This window comes from Solanum pennellii, chromosome 10, assembly GCF_001406875.1.
Source record: "Solanum pennellii chromosome 10, SPENNV200".
NCBI lineage: Eukaryota > Viridiplantae > Streptophyta > Magnoliopsida > Solanales > Solanaceae > Solanum > Solanum pennellii.
In genome coordinates, this window is record NC_028646.1 from 62,708,764 (window position 1) to 62,726,752 (window position 17,989).

Here is a 17,989-nt window from a genome sequence, read left to right on the forward strand (position 1 = left end):
TTCACGTCTTGATGTCCTTGAAGCTCGGACATGGACTATCGTTTTATTCTTTATTTTAGTTCTTAAATATTCTTAGACTTAGTAATTTGAGGATAGATGTTCTTGATGTGATGACTTCCAGATTTTGGGGATCATAAGTATTATAATTTAGAAGTTTATTTTAATTGGTTATATTAATGAGTTTTGGTCTTCCGCATTATATTTTGTTCATTATGGTTGAAATATTGGTAAACGTTGGGGGTTAGATTTGTTGGTTCGCTCACATAGGAGGATAAGTGTGGGTGCCACTCGCGGCTCGTTTTGGGTCGTGACACTTTGTTATTATATTCGACCTCTTGAATCCGTACATTAATTAGTAAAGAGGAAAATCGATGATCGAGCTTGGAAAAACTATTGCTTCTCCATTTCCATCGATAACCTCAACAATGTGTGAGAAACAAAGCTCTCTTCTACATTAATAAGAGCCTCAACATCTAGATTTTTCCCTTTATCTAGCACCATCTAAGGCCAAAATCTCTAAATTCAGATCTAATATACTATATACATTTGATACAAGTGAAGAAAACAATATTAACTTACTAGGATTACTCAACCAACTTTTGATTTAGCATCAAAAAGCTCTCACCGGATAATCATATGAAAAATTTCTTCAGACTTTGTTATTTGCCTTTTAGAGAAGTGACTTTGTTGTACTCTTGCTGACACAATCCTCATTAGCTCATTCATAGTGTTTACCTCCAAACTCAAACTTCAAGGAATCTCCCACCTCCCTTCTACCACTGCTATCTCTAACAGTACGTTACTCTTTACACAACATTAATCCCTTTTGCTTCTGACACTAAATTAGTAGAATCAAATCATTTTAACTCCTTTAGCAGCCAGAAAATTCCCATTCTCATCTCTAATGCAAAACACCGCAGAGCTAGGCCCCAGAATTTCCTTTAGAAGCCCCATCAGTGTTGCATTTTACCCAACCAGTAGGAGTACTGATGTGGTTCGCTTTGTATCCCCTTACAGATGCTATTAACAATGCCCAATCATTGGAACCGTAGTACCAATTAAATCTCTCTTTGAGTAATTTCAAGGATGATTCTGTTGGGTATGTAGCAAGAATTGATGGGAAATAGAGGGAAGGAGAGGAATTTGAAAAGTTTAGAACTTGAAAGGTTGAGAAGTTGAAAAGTCCTCTAATGCTTTAATGAAAAAGGCAATAGTACCTCATCGCTAATAGAAATGAAAATATGAGAGTTTAAATAAATAAGTACTCCTATTAATTGTTAAAAGGGTTGTAAAGAGGACCCCCTCGCGTCGTCGTCGTCGCTCGCTTCGGCTACGACTTTGGCTTTGGCAAATGATCGAGAGATAATTTTTTGGACAAATTTATTTTAATTATTTATTTAATTAATTAAATGGCCAAAAATTATTTTCAACTAATTAGTTGATAACAGAAGTTAACCGAAATGTTTTCAACTTTTTAGTTAACCCGACCCGACTCGGATCCGCGCGCGTGATCCGTTTTAAATTCCGTTATATTTAAAAATTCCCATCATGACTGTTCTGAAAGGTTGCAACTTTCAGGAACAGTCAATATCATTTGAAAGTTTGCAACCTTTCATTAATGGTCGTGTCAATTCTGAAAGGGTTGCAACCTTTCAGAATATATTCTTCTTGCCTATAAATACCATTCAGTCTTCAGAATATTTCCCGACGAATTTTCTGATCTTCCTTATTCTTAAAAACACATATTTCTTCGTGTACTTTCCTGCTGTGGATTGATTCGCTGACAGTAGAGTTTTTGATATCTATACTCTACTGATTAAGATCATTTTACCCTGGGAGGTTATATTCCAAATCAAACCTCGGATACTAGAGGAGAATAATTTCCTTAAGGGGACAGACTTGATTTTCTTCCTAAATTATCAATAAGAGTATTCCAGATTCTGGTAAGTTTTACAGATTCAATTATTTTTTACAAATAAATTTCTGTTCATCTTATTTACTGGTTCTAAAAATCTCAGTTACTTCGTGTTTCTGAATGATTTATTACAACCAGTAATTTCTGATTTTCATAACACAGATTGGCAACAGGTTCGAGGATGGAGATATGAAATCTTTGGGAGTTGATTTGGTGAAGGATGCTCAAGATAAGGTGAATTGTATTTAAGTTAAGCTTCTAACAGTTTAGAGTAGACAAACATAAGGTATGGGACATGGCATTTGAGACTAGTGAGAATGTGCTTCTTAAGGTATTACCTATTAACGGGGTGATGAGATTTGGCAAGAAAGGTGAGCTAAGTCCGCGATACATTGGTCCCTTTGAGGTTCTTGAATGCGTAGGGCCAGTGACTTATAGATTGGCTTTACCTCCTAACATGTTGTGAGTTCATCCGATATTTCATGTGTCCATGTTGAAGAGATATCATAGTGATGGGATTTTATCATTAAGTGTGACTCAATTGTGCTAGTCAAGGACCTCTAGTATGAGGAAGAAACGATTGCAATTCTTGATCGTGATGTGCGTAAGATGAGGACCAAGGAGTTTGAGTGCGTGAAAGTTCAGTGGAAGTATCGTCCAGTCGAAAGAGCTACTTGGGACACCAAGAAGGAAATGCGAGACAAGTATCCCAATTGTATGCCAATTCAGTTACTACTTCATTCTTTCTTTATGCCTATTTTTCCTAAGTTTGTCACTCGGGGACGAGTGATGGGTAAATTGATATCTATTATAACAGTTGGGTCCCATCGTTATAGAAAAGTCAACGGGGTAAAATTTTTGGGTTGGAAAACTTTTTCGTACTAACTTGGAATTTTCCAACCTAGTTCAGATTTGGACGAAATTAGAATCATTAAAGTGTAGGGAAATCTGGTAAATAATTGGGTGATTTAATTATTAATTTTATCACATGAGTAGATAGATAAGTCTGTAAAGAACCCATACAATATTAAAAATTTAAATTCGGGCGAATAGAACTCTCAGAATTGATCTTAGCGTGAACGGGTAGTTTCAAAGTGTCGTTGGAAAAATGTGAGATGTAAAATAGGGGTTTAAAATTCTCAAAATAGCTTACTGCTTTTGTGCAAGCAGCTGAGGTGGGATTTCTGTCGCCAGGCTGGGCCGCTGTAGCGGGGTGGATGCTGTCGTGGTAGGGAAGACGTGACATAAAGTCGGAAATAAATCCAAAAATATTTTATTTTACAATTTTCAAACTTGAGAGCCTACGGAATAAACCCAGGGGTTTTCTTGACATTTTTTCTCAATTACTGAGGCTAAAGGTAAGATTTGTACTCCCTGAATCTACTTTTCGATCTGTAGAATGTAATCTAATGGGTTATTATCGATGAAAAAGGGTTTTGAACTGAAAATTATTGTGAAGAAAGCCCTAATCTGGATATGAAAATCATGGGTATGATCTAGGGTTGATAGCATTGTCTGTATTCTCGTAATTGGTGATTGTTTATTGATTTTCATATTATTATGATTATTTATAGACCATAAGAGGGTAGACTTAAATCACTTCGGTACAAAAAAAATTGAGCTTAAAAAGTAGGAAATACTATAAATGTCCCTAGCTGGAACGACAAGCAACAATGTTGATGAAGAGCTGATTGCCGTAGTTAGGATATATATCTATCCTGATTAATGAAAGTAAGAATAACAAGCTTGTTCATTCTCCTTCTTACCCACACAACACCCCAAGCCTCTAAAATTATTTATATTATTATTTAGCTAATTTCTACTATATATAAGAGGCTAGAGAAGCAGTTGTTCGCCAACATGCTTGCTTCCCTAGCCAGGGGTAATATGGATAGTTTTTTAATGTTTTCTTAATGTTATGTTTAAATAATATTTGAAGCTTGAATATAAATTTTTATTTTCGTATTTTAACTTATATTTTCGCGTAGGATAGATATTCAATTAGGGTAGATCGACTTGACTATCGATAGGTTAGTGTAAATATAAGTGACAATTGAATAGTTTGAGTCAAATTTGGGTGAGTCATAATGGGTTAAGGCAACAATCGGGTTCAGACCCAACCCAATCTAAATCTGTTTGTATCAAAACGACTTAAGTAGTGGGTTATGTAACGAGTCAAGACCCACCTCAATCAAAAGTTGACAAAACTTATTGATTTATTTGTTCTTTTAAATCTAAACCATTTTAGTATCTAATAAAATTATTATTTTTTCTTTATTATAGTTATATTTAATATATCAAATTGAAAAAAAAAACAAAAATATTCTGACAAAATTTTTCATGAGCAAATTCAGATTACATATCAACCCATTTTTTTAATGGATTGAGCATCAACAAACCCCACAAACTTAAGCGGGTTAAATTTATTGATTTTGTAGCTCCTTAGATGACATCACAGGAATTTTGAATTGTAACTAAAAATTATGTATTTGTATTGTTAATACATATAATTTTTCTTTTTTATTATCGGAAAAAAATTAAAAATACCCTTAGATTATTTGAAAATGTTTAAGAATATCCTTCATTCATCTATTGGGCTAAAAATACCCCTCAATCCACTTTTTTGATCCATTTCTACCCTTAAAACTAACAACCACTTTTTAAAAAAATATTATTATTATTATTATTATTATTATTATTATTTATTACATGTCATTTTCTTATAAAATAAATTAAATCCTAACCCATTTAATTTTTTCCTACCACTTCTAGTGTACATGACCCAAACTCAACTAGAAGAGTTATTAAAAAAATAAATGGATTGAATCTTTCTCCCCTAACCCCAAGCCTCTTTCTTCTTCCCTCATTTCTTATTCAAAAATTTCAAGACTGCTTTCAATCAAATGATACAATGTCCAGTGCAATACAAACTTGAAGTTGAAGGATTCTAGGAGTATTGATTTTGAATAACTTTTCAATATCTTATAACCACTAATATTTTCGTTTTTGGACCAGCTTTTTTATCTCATTATGGTGCACTTACGTTCCTTTTTCCCCCTACTTGTTTTTTTACAGTTTTGATTTAGCTTTTGGTAGAACATACGTGCATATTTGCTCTTGTTTTGTTATAGTTTAGGTGCAATTTTGGTAGAGTTTGTTGTAGTTCTTTTACGCGATGAAAAGAATATTACCAAAATCAATACTCCTTGAAGAAGAAAGAGGCTTGGGTTAGTGAAAGAAAGATTCAATCAATTTATTTTTTAATGGTCTTCTGGGTTTGGTTCTTGGGCACTAAAATGGGTGTGTAGGAAAAAAGTAAATGAGTTTAAAGATTTAATTTATTCAATAAAAGAATGACATGTAACAAATACTAATAATAATAATTTTTAAAACGGTGGTTGTTAGTTTTAAGGGTAGAGATGAACCAAAAAGATGGATTGCAGGATATTTTTAGCCTAATAAATGGATAAAGAGTATTTAAGACCTTTTCAAATAATTCAAAGTATTTTTTTGCCTTTTTTCCTTTTATTATTGTACTAAATAATTATCCGTGTTTCGCACGAGATTGAATTATTTTATTAAATTTACATATGATCATCTGATAATATTCGTATTTTTGATACATACACTACATTGTCAATAACATTTCATCTTAAGGAAAAGCGTTCCTCCGAAATCTTAAAGGACTATATTTTTTTATTTTTCATTTTTGTTATAGATAAATTTTAAGTATAAGAAAGAAGTCTAAGAAAATCTCCCTAGAAATAGGTGGTCTGATATAATGAAATTTGTTGAATTCAAAGAAGTTATAAAAAAATTGTATCAGACATTAAAAAAGAGACCAAAACAACACTACCAAGTACAGTGAAAAATCATGTCCATATAAGATCATAATTAACTAAAGGATTAAGTCATCTGTAGCCCCTTAAAGTTGTCCGCATAATTCATTTAGACACCTCAACTAGGGCTAGTATCTATTGAACACCTATACCCCTTAAAATTGACCTATTTGACATTTTTTGACAATCAACCAGATATATGAGATGTGTGTACTGCTATGACATGACAGTGCCATGACAAATTAGTGAATTAAATGATGACATGTGGCATTTAATCCAAATTTTTTATTTAAAAAATGATATTCTAAAATACAACTATTTTGGTCTATTTACTAACTAAAAAAAATTGAAAAGAATTTTTTGAAAAACCTACCCACCAATAAAATAATGACACATGGATTGAGTTAAATTTTTAAAAGGCTCTATTTAAATAATTCAAAAATAATTTTATAAATATAAAACTTATTTTGTTTTTATTGTTTTATTTAAGCCCTGCCCGACCCATTGTCTTCACCCCACCGGCGACAATTACGACGCCAGCAAATCATCGCCTTACCTCTTCCTTCTCTTTCATTCAATTTCATCTCTTTCACTGACATAACAAGTGCATTATCTTCGTGGCTTTGGTCGTAAAATAATTATTATATAACATTTTCTGGTAACAAATAATTTGCCGAATCAATAATTGAGACGTAGATCTAAAAAAAAGTAAAAAAGCAAGAGAAGAACCATAAATTGTGAGAGAAAGAGAGAGGTGCAGGGCATGGGGTGGGTTGTGCATTGTTGCAGGTGAGGGAAATATTGGGGTGGGATGTGCATAGTTGCAGGGGAAGAAGACAACTCTGGGGAAGAAGACAACTCTTTTTTTTTTTAAATATATTTTTGTTAATTATGTTCATTTTAAAAAATATTAATTTAGGTGTAAAAGTTAGAGAAAAAAAAGAAAAAAATTATTTTGGTACCTTTACGCGCTTAAAGAGAGTAAACCACACGTTTTTTAACATGTCAGCATTTTGTGTTCAATGGGCATGACTTTTGAACCATTGAGGTGTTCAATAGGGACATCGTATAATTGAGGAGTCTAAATGAAATATGTGGACAACTTTGAGGGGCTGCATATGACTTAGGCCTTAACTAAATTCAAATGGACGACCTTGGACTCCTTTCTAATGAACCTCCAACAATCTCTTTTTTATTATTATATGTCATATAATTTTATGCTAAAAATTACCCTAAATTTATTATTATCATAAATGTTTTTCTGTCATTGTCTAAAAATAACAGGGGGACCCACCTAAAAAGTATTGAGTGCTCGAATATCCATTAACTCCGATGAAAATTTTATGTATATTTATGAAAACTACTAAAAAAAATAAATACAATCAATACGTGAGCACTCACTAAACAAAAAGGGCTGATGGGTGCTTTGGTTCACATAGCAAAGTATAAGCTTAAGTTGGTATCCTCAACTTGTAGAGGGTTCAAATCTCAGTGATCTAACTTTTTTTTTTTTACAATTCTTTTTATATCTATTCATTGTTATATTTTTCCTTTTTGATTTATTGTTTTCACTTTTTTATTTTTAATAATTCATTTACTAAGTAATTTATAAAAATATAATGATTTGATTTTGCTACAATATTTCAAAGTTTATAGGCCCGTGATTTATATCATTTCTAATTATAATTCTTTGTTCATTATTACCTACCCGACTTGATAGATTTCATTAAAAATATTAGTAATATATTATGGTTAAACTTTATATTCAGTTTTTTATGAACAATATCTATTATGATTAAGCTTTAGATTTACTTTTATATTTACATATTTTTCTGTTATGGTTAAACTTTAGATTTAGTTTTATATTAATATATTTTCCTATTATGTTAAACATTAGATTTTGTTCTATAATGATATATTTTTCAATTATGGTTAAACTTTAGATTTATCTATATATCGACATATCTTCCTTTTATAGTTCAACTTTAGATTTAGTTTTATATGAACATATTTTTTTTATGGTTAAGTTTTAGATTTAGTTTTAGGGATAAGGCACAAGTACTCTCTCAACCTATGTCAGAAATCTCAGAGACACATTTATACTATATAAAGGTCCTATTACCTCCTGAACTTATTTTATTAATAATTTTCTACTCCTTTTCCGCCTACGTGATACTATCTTGTGGGTCTAACGCTGGTTGACTTTTTTTTCAAGCTGATGCCACGTAGACCGAAAAGGGGTAGAAAATTACTTATAAAATAAGTTTAGGGGGGTAATAGGACCTGAGTATAGTATAAGTGTGTCTCTGGGATTTCAGACATAGATTAAGGGGGTACTTGTGCATTTTTCCTTAGTTTTGTATTAACATATTTTTCCATTATGGTTAAACTTTAGATTTAATTTTATATTAATAAATTTTCATATTATGGTTTAACTTTAGATTTAGTTTTATTATTAAACTCTCGTAGAACACAAGCATCGATACGAACTAACAAACAGATTCATCACTAATTTGCTTACAGTGAGTCAAAGAGAAAGAAGAGGAAACGATCCTTAACATTAATATATATATAGCAGCCCATAGAACAGAGAAACCAGCGACGACACACTAAAATAAATGCTTGAACTGATAAGCGAGATATTACCTTCGGAGGTGCAGCGAACAGGGACGACACATCAAAGCGACGATCTTTCCCACCACTAAGTTCGAATACGAACAGTGAAAATCCAAGTAACCTCGAAAATATTTGTCTTTCGGCTCTTAAACTATGCTACTAAATGAAGAACATGTTTAACAAGACTTTTGTAAGAATTTTTTTTTTTTTAGCTAAACTTTGAAATGCCTCTCTGTATTTTGGACTAGAAGGAGCAGCTCGAAGAAAAAATTTCAGATACTTCAACAAAATCCTGACCCCAAATTTTCAACCAAATTTTCCCCAACCTCTCAACAAGGTGGAGAAGGGGTTATTTATAGGAGGAAAAAGTAGGGCTCAGATAGGGATAGCAGGGGAAATTCTTGACAAGTTTTGGGCAAAATTGGGATTCCATGTGCCATTTCGAAATTTAAATCCCTGTCCAGAACGAGCAGGCTGGAATTCTGTACGAACCGTGTACAATTTCCCAACGGAAAGGGACAAGAGTCGTGCGATCTCGAGCGAAGGACAACAAATTTTGGAGATCACTCCACCTGTCCTGCGAAGGACGCATTTCTTGCTGGAAACGTACAAAATATGCAGAGATTCGCCCAAAGTTGAGCCAGAAGACGGAACGAAGAGAGAGGAACGATAGCAGCTTTTACGTTGACGCCGTGCATCAACATCATCTAGAGCTTCTCTCTCGCATAGCCGTTGACGTTGTCGTCTAGCGAAACGCCGTGAAGATGGCGTGAATAGCTGTCTCGTCACGCGTTTCTCACACGTTAAAACAGAAGACGAAGAAGAAGAGGGAAAAGGCGGATGGGTCGGGTTGCGTTGTTGGGCTTAGCTGAATGGGAGTAAAAGAGTTGGGCTGGAAGAAGGCAATAAAATAAAGGTGAACTGGATTTTTATATTTTAGTTGGATTGTGAGGGAATTGGGCTGGGGATAGAGTTTTGGGCTGCGGAAAATCTAAGGAAGACCCAAATTTAGTCTTTTAGCTAAATGCTACCATTTTAGTCAAAATAAAATTGTAGACGGTCAATTTGATTAGATAAGACGAATTAACCAAATCTAAAAAGCTTCTTAAGGTTAACAAAATAAAATAATTATTTCGAAAATAAACTACTATTTCAAAATATGAGCTAAAATGCTTAAACAAATATTCGTCAACAAAATGATACTATCACTATTATACTTTTTCCGATTTTAAATATTTGTAAAATTTAAATGATCATAAGAATAAATATGCAAGATAATACGATAGTTAAAACAATAGAGACAACGTCAAACCTTATTTAAAATAACTCGCAATTCAAAATTTATTTGTTACTGTTGTTTTCATTATATATATATACATACACACACAAATTTATAAAATAAATTATTTTAAATTATTTAAACTCGAAAAGCTTGCTAGTTAATTACCATCGAGGCGGATCGAAATTTGGGTGTCAACAAATATATTTCCCTGTTATGGTTAAATTTTAGATTTAGTTTTATATGAACATATTCTTCTATTATGATTAAACTTGAGATTCACTTTTATACTAATATATTTTCCTATTATGGTTAAACTTTAGATTTAGTTTTATATTAAATATATTTTCTTATTATGTTAAACATTAGATTTTTATTCTGTAATAATATATTTTCCTATTATGGTTAAAGTTTATATTTTCTTATATATTGACATATCTTCCTATTATAGTTCAATTTTAGATTTAGTTTTATATGAACATATTTTCTTATTATGGTTAAGCTTTAGATTTAGTTTTGTATTAACATATTTTCCCATTATGGTTAAACTTTAAATTTAATTTTATATTAATATATTTTCATATTATGGTTTAACTTTAGATTTGTTTTAATTATTAACATATTTTCCTGTTATGGTTAAATTTTAGAATTAGATCTATACTAACTTATTTTCCTATTATGGTTAAATTTCATATTTAGTTTTATATGAACTTTTTTTTTTACTATGGTTTAAGTTTTAGATTTAGCTTTATATTAACATATTTTCCTATTATGGTTAAACCTTTGATTTAATTTTATATTAATATATTTTCAATTATGGTTTAACTTTAGATTTGGTTTAATTATTAACATATTTTCCTATTATGGTTAAACTTTAGAATTAGATCTATATTAACTTATTTTCCTATTATGGTTAAATTTCAGATTTAGTTCTATATTGACATATTTTCCTGTTACCATTAAATGTTAACTTTAATTTTATATTAATATATTTTCCTATTATGGTTTTTAGATTACTTTTATATTAACATTTTTTTAATTATGATTACATATAAGGTTTATTTTTGTTAATGCAAATGGAAAGTTTGATTTGCTTTTTACACAAAAAATTTCTATCTACAAGTAAATAAATTATAAAATTGATTTCACTTACTAATTTTCTCTATAATGAAGATATTATTTTTATTTATAATAGAAATTTAGTTATGTGCCACTTGATAAAAAATTTAACGTATATAAATAGTCGCGATATCGTCTTCTCATAAGTATCATTTACTAAAAGCATTTCATAAATCGTGTTTTATCAATTAGCCATGGAGAATAAGAAGACTAAAGGACGTCAAAAGATACCAATGAAAAAAATAGAAAATGAAAAGGCCTTGTTAAGTTCATTTTCAAAGCGCCGTAATGGTTTGTTCAAAGCAGCGAATAATCTCGTAAAAGAATTTGATGTTGACATTGGAATAATAGTGTTTTCTCCTACTGGTAAGCCTCATTCATTTTTTCACCCTACAGTTGATGCAGTCATTTCTCGTTTTCAGAATCCTGATATGCAGTTAAGTGATGAAACTCACCTAGCCATGGTTTTTGCTCGAAATTCGGTGAATCAACTCGAAAAAAAGCTTGAAGAACTTGACATCAAAGAAAAAATTGAAAGTGATCGAACAAATTATCTTGACCAAATGACAAAAACTAGACAGAAAGGTTGGTGGGAATCAATTGAGCAACTTAATGAAGATGAAGTGTCCAAGTTTGAAGCATGGTTGAATGTTGCTAGTTTTACTATGCACTACCGTTTGAACCAATCAATTGTTTCATCCTAATTGGGATATGAATCTTGTGGAGTGTTAAGTTTGAATGAAATCACACATAAGTTATCTTAGGTTATCAAATCCAGGTTCAGAGTTTCAATTCAGGTTTTAGGATTTAATTTTTAGAGTTCAGAAACAAGTCAGGGTCATGGTCAAAATCAATATTCGGCGTTAGAATCAAAATTCAGGGTTCAGGTTTAAGGATAAGGTTTAGGGTCCTAGAAAGTTCAAATTTATATTATTGAGATGTTGAGTTTTTGTTTTGCCTTTTATTTTATTTTAATAATATTACAATCATGTAAGTTGCTATGATTTTCATTAATAATATCTGGTCTAGTTGTTTATATTATTTTCTCATTTAAATAAACGAACATTCATATCTCTTTTCGATTTTAGCTTTTAAAGATTATTTTTCAAATTCAACTCAAATGTTGTCAAAGCTTATCATATGCATTATTATAATTTAATCAAAATATTTAATTGAACCAAACTTCTTTTGTTATTTGGTTTAGGATTATAACTTTTTTTAAAATAATTTATCAATTGACTTGTTATATCATGTTCTATATCTATAATACTAGTGGAAGTTGCTCATGCTCTGCACGAGCCCAATGACTTAGTATTAAAAATTGAATGCGCCATTAATTAAACTTCATCGCTAATTTGTTGCTTCGTACTAAATGAAATAATAATAATAATCAGAAGATTGTTGCATAGAACATAAAATTTGTCTAATTTCCTTATAAATAACTAAACAAAAAAACATAACATACAAATGTTGTCCCCAAAATTTAATTAGAGCCTCAGTTACTCCATTTTTTAAAACCATAGTGTTGCTTGTTGCATATTGGTTGTACCATTATCCTCACTATGCTATTAAGTACATTTGTCTTTGCAGGTTGGTGCAACATATCTTGTCTAACCAAAATTGTCTAGGCTACTTTCTTCCATTGTTTCGGACTTCTTGCTGAAATTGTTTTAACCTCTAACTCTCTCAAGAGAGTGAATTATACTTTGTTTGTCATCTGTACATTTAAGGAACAAATAGTTTTACTTTAAAATAGTTGAAGACGATTTATGTGGTGTATAAGTGTGTAGTTAAGAATTGAATAATAAATGTCGGGAGGGGAGGGGGTAATAATTTTTTTTTAAAAAATTACATTCTTAAACTATGTGAAATTGAACAAAATAACCCCTGTTAATAGATTGGTCAATTGGTCTAAAATGCTCTAGCTTGTCATCATAATTTAGTTTTAAAAATGTCTTTGCTACTAGTAAGTTTTATCAGAAACACCCACATCGTTACTTAAGGGATCAAAAATGTTATTTTTATAAAAATAAATATATTATTTCTAGACTAAACTATTAGTAACAGGGGCATTTTGAACCAAATTATTAACGGTAAAAATATCTTTGACCAAACTATTAAACGGAGACATTTTTGTTCAATTTCACGTAGTTATCTTTCAATAAAATTAAAGAGTTTCGAAAAGAAATATTGTATTCCTAAATATTTGTACTTACTATTATAGAGCTACCTGTGATTCTTATGCCGGTTAGATATAAAATAGAAAAACTAAGGGTTTGTTTGGTCATGCGATACGAAATTATGATATGTAATTATGAGATGATTTTGAAGTTTTGTTTGGACATACGATTTAGACTTTCTAAGTTATATGTTTTTTCATAAACATACAGCCTCCATAAGTTATAAAACTATCAAAATTGTCCCAATTATTTATACTATCTTACCAAATAAAAGTTTATGAAATTGCACTATACTTTATTACAAAGCTATCCTAAAGAATACAACATTTACTGGTCAAACCTTAATTCAATACAAAAAAATTGAATTAGTAGCTAAAGAAATTATTTTTGCAAATAAATGCCAAAGTGATTAGTCTCGTCCACTCAATATAATTATGAAATTCTTATTATTATGAATCATTGATTTGAATGAAATAGTAATAAATTTAATAAAATAGTAAAGAATTTTGTGAATATAAATAGTAAATTAAGTATTGATTTGAAATAAAAAATAACTTTATACTGGAGCTAATAAATGTTATAGAGATATAAATGGCTTAAAAAGTAATGATATGAATTATAAGTTGTATTAATATATGAAACAAATGGCTAGTAGATACACATATAAATTAAATATGTGCTATTTTTACAAAATATAAACTTGTGGGTTAATTTTTGTATTTGAAAAATCTCAAATCATAATTTGAAAATTTTCAAATCATGATTGTTTGAGAATCTAGAATTTCATCACGGGATGAAATTATAAGATGAAATCAGCATGAAATCGCATACCTTCGATTTCATAATTTCATATCATGATATGAAATCACATGTCCTTTTATTTCATAATTTCGTATAATAATATGAAATCGCATGATCAAACGCCTAAGGGGGATAACAAATATGATATTTTATGCCTTTTAAAGATATAACTACTGGAGGTAATTCAAGTTATCAAAATCCTAAATAATAGTGAAATTGATAAATTAGTATAATAAAGTAAGGTTTGAATGGCAGAGGATAACCTTGTTAGTGTCCGCCTAATCATTATCATTTTGTTGTTCAATACCGCCCTTCGGGGTGGAGGGTGCGGATAGCAAACCTAGCGTGCCCAAAATATTCCGGTGAGCAGGACCAGAGTTAGGCTAAGAATTGATGCCGAACAAAATGACAGTCGATGTCTACATGTTTGGTGCATTGTGAAAAATAGGGTTCTTGAAAATATGGATAGTAACTTGGCCATCTCAATGAACAGAAACAGACAATGAAGGATGAACAGAGAGAACTTCGAATAAACGAACAAGCCAAGTGATTTCAGCAACAACTCGACGCATAGAGCGATGCTCGGCCGATAGAGGGTTGTTTCTTTGATTTCAAAGATATAGGATTCCCTCCAAGAGTAATAAAGAACCCACTGATGGAACCACGACTTTCTGGGCAGGTCTCCCAATCATCATCGCAAAAAGAGAGTAATTTGAAAGAAGGGGAATACGATGGAATAAACCAAGCCTTGGACCCAGAAGAACATAGAGAATGACATGGATTGCAGTATCAAGGTATGGTTAGCGTGGTTGTTGCACATATTGACTCAAATGTTGCACAGAAAAGAATAAATCAGGACACATATGTGTAAAAAAATTAAGCTTTCCAATCAACCTTCGATATAAATTAGGATTAGGTAATAAAACACCCTCTCCAGCTTTTAATAGATTAGATGGATCCAAAGGATAAAGGAACTGGTCGAAGATGAAGGCAATCAAACTCTGTCAATAATTCCATTGCAAACTTCCGCTGAGTCAGAATTATCCCATGAGGCTTACGGAGTACTTCAATCCCCAAAAAATAATGTAAATTTCCCAAGTCTTTGATTTTGAATTCAGCATAAAAAAAACACCTTAATAGCATGTATGTCATCAACATCATTTCCCGTCAATAAAATGTCCTGCCAACAAAATGATAGCAGCCCCATTTTATTTAGAAAACAGAGAATAATCATAATAGGAGTGTTTATAACCCTTGAAATTGAGTGTCGAGGTCAATTTAGAATACCATTGGCGTGAACCCTGCCAAAGTCCATATAATAATTTTTTGAGTTTACAGACAACAGTAGGACAAGGGCTTTCAAAATCAGGGGAAAACTTCATAAATATCATTTCATCTAAATCGCCATGTAGGAAAGCATTGTTCACATCTAGTTGGAATATCCCCATCGATTAGTTGTTATCTTCACGACATGGCTAAAAAATTTAGTAAAATCTATCCCCTTCCTCTCTATGTCCCCCCGTATAACCAACCTTGCTTTATTTTCTCAAGTGTCCCATTTGACTTCAACTTCACCTTGTTTTACTAAGCTTCAGAAAATATTATATTTTATGTTTTTGACTTTTTAGAGTCGCCACTCAATTTTTTTGAGAAAAATCAAGAAAACTGTTCTTCCATTTGATCAAAATAGGAAACCAAATTGAAAGATTTTTTGGGGGAGGGGGGGGGGTTCAAAAATTCTTATTTATATTTTAGGAAGATTTTACGACACCTAAAATATTCACTAACTCGTGATTGTACGGCAACTAACTTATATGACTAAAAATAATTTTAACTTGATACGCGAAACTAATCATAGTGAGAAATCTAACTTGCAAAATTTATTATTTTAAAACTAATTAGATTTTGAATTCATTTAAAATTCTTTCCAAAAGATGGGACAAGATCAATCTATTATCTAATGAGTTCCTACTTCGCAAATGTTAGTTATTTATCATATTTAAGTCTATTTAAAGACGGTCGATTTAGTTAAGTTAGTTAAAACATAAAGGCGTCTTACGGGGAATTTGAACTTTTTTATCCCTAAAACTAACGGCAATTAATAAGCAAGTAAATAAGCGGTAAAGTGAGAGAGAGAGAGAAAGAGAGAGGGAGAGAGGGTCGAGTCCAAATCCGATTTCTTTTCACCTGGATCGGTATTTGGACCCCTTTGTTTTTGCTTTAGGCTTTGGGCTTTGATTTGTACCTGTCCTAAACTACTAAGATAATAATATACAAAAGGGCTTAGGCCCAAAAATAATAAAATACAATATTTTCATGATAAAAGGGGCCCTTTGGACCACTTCTTCAAATCTCTGACTTCTTGACCTGTTTAGAATTTTGCAACTTCGGAACCTGTATGCCGATTTTTGATGAGCCTAACTTGAATTTTAAACAATATGGCCGATTTGCGATAATGGAGTTTGGGTTTTAAGCAACCCGAAATGCTTAGGAGATTTGGATCCAAAAGATTCCATCGACGCTCACATGTAACAAGAATGAATATATGAAATATATAAGTAACAAGTCATTATTTAATGAATATAATAATATGTATAAATTATTTGATGAATATAATAATATGTATAAAAGAAAAACTAAGGGATTCATGTTCTGTTATCTCAACTACCAAACATTATGAAGGGACAATAATTCAGAGGATCCACCCCATGATACAATCCATTAAAATTTGCCACAACACGTCACCAATCATAAAATTAAATGGTAGTAAGTAAATTTGGTAAACAAAATATAATATGTGAAATTCTAAATCCTAACTTGGCTAATCAACCCCATGAAAGGAAAATCAAGACGCAAAATATATGTGTCATAAACTTGCACATAAGTCAAAATATGCAGGGAGTGATAAATTAATACCAATTTTATTAATGAGCAAGGCTATTGTGAGTTAGAGATGGTGGGGATATACAGGTAAAAGGGACTAATAAAATGATAAGCAAAAATTCCAGCAATAAGCATATAAACTAATACGACAATGATGATCAACATGATGCAAACGGGTCAACATTTCACAGAGGATTCCTCCGATCATAAATTAATATTTCCTAACTCAAGGATGAAACAATATAAGACCAATCAAAAAAACTAAAAATCCCAGAAATTCTAAACAACTTAAAGTGGCCAAGATCAATTTTATTATAACAAAGTAATGCCCACATGAACAATAACTTTTCTTCCTAGCAGACAAATAAACTCAAAATAGCTCAGGAGGATGCATATTGTATTCAGACACATTTAAGAAATTAAAGAACAAATTACATGATATTAGTAAAAACATTATACAAAACATATCAACAAAGAGAAAGACATTGGCCGGGGATTAATATATAATAGCCTAAAATTACATGATATCCCGAACTAAATAACTACCAGCAGCATATATGCAATAGATGATCTTAACATACCGACTTATCACTTCATACAACTTAATTTAACGCCAAAGTATTGCAGCAAACAAAGGATGAAAAACGTATAGACACATTAAGGGGGGGAACATCAGATATGGAGGCGGAATATGTGTCAACAACACCAATCCCAAAAATTATAGAAACTAAATAGGCAGTTGCACCACGAGGTTTTGAGAACGGGAGGAAAACGAGCATTAGCACCAAACTGATAATCGATAATACAATATACATCGGTTAGTTTTTAAGTCTTTCATCTTATTCTAAAGAAAAACAGTACTACCAGTAGCATAATGAAATAAGAAAGAAGAGAACTTTTGAGGCATAGGACCAGCAAAACACGATAAGAGATTTGGCCTAACTAAACAAATATGCGAGCAGAAATATCATAGCACAAGTCAAACCCTTCCCCCCCAGAAAAAGAGAGGCCACACCGTGAGCACAAATTCACGAATTTTTTTTTTACTATATTGAAGCTAACAGGATGAAACGACTAAGAACACATTCGTCATGTTAATGTGACCTGAAATAACCACTTGAAAATACATTGGGAAATAAGGAGATAACTTCTTCAAACTTATGAATATGTAGCCAAAATGGGAAAATTACTTCAGTAAACAAAGATAGAACAGAGTCAAGGTGATTGACATGATTAATTCAAGCATAACAATCGCGCAATAGAAGAGGACATGGTCGGCGATATGAGCTTAAGCAAGTATTAAACCACTAAGAAAAAAAACACATACTAACATTAAAAAAAATGAAGGGAAAAACAT

At 31.3% G+C, this 17,989-nt stretch overlaps 1 protein-coding gene across 1 annotated transcript; it reads left to right on the plus strand.

Annotated features, from left to right (window-relative positions):
- Nucleotides 1-10,962: 10,962 nt before the first annotated feature.
- LOC107001463 (agamous-like MADS-box protein AGL62) lies at nt 10,963-11,472 on the plus strand. Its single transcript, XM_015199499.1, has one exon. The coding sequence runs from the start codon at nt 10,963-10,965 to the stop codon at nt 11,470-11,472; it is 510 nt and encodes a 169-aa protein (XP_015054985.1).
- Nucleotides 11,473-17,989: the final 6,517 nt, after the last annotated feature.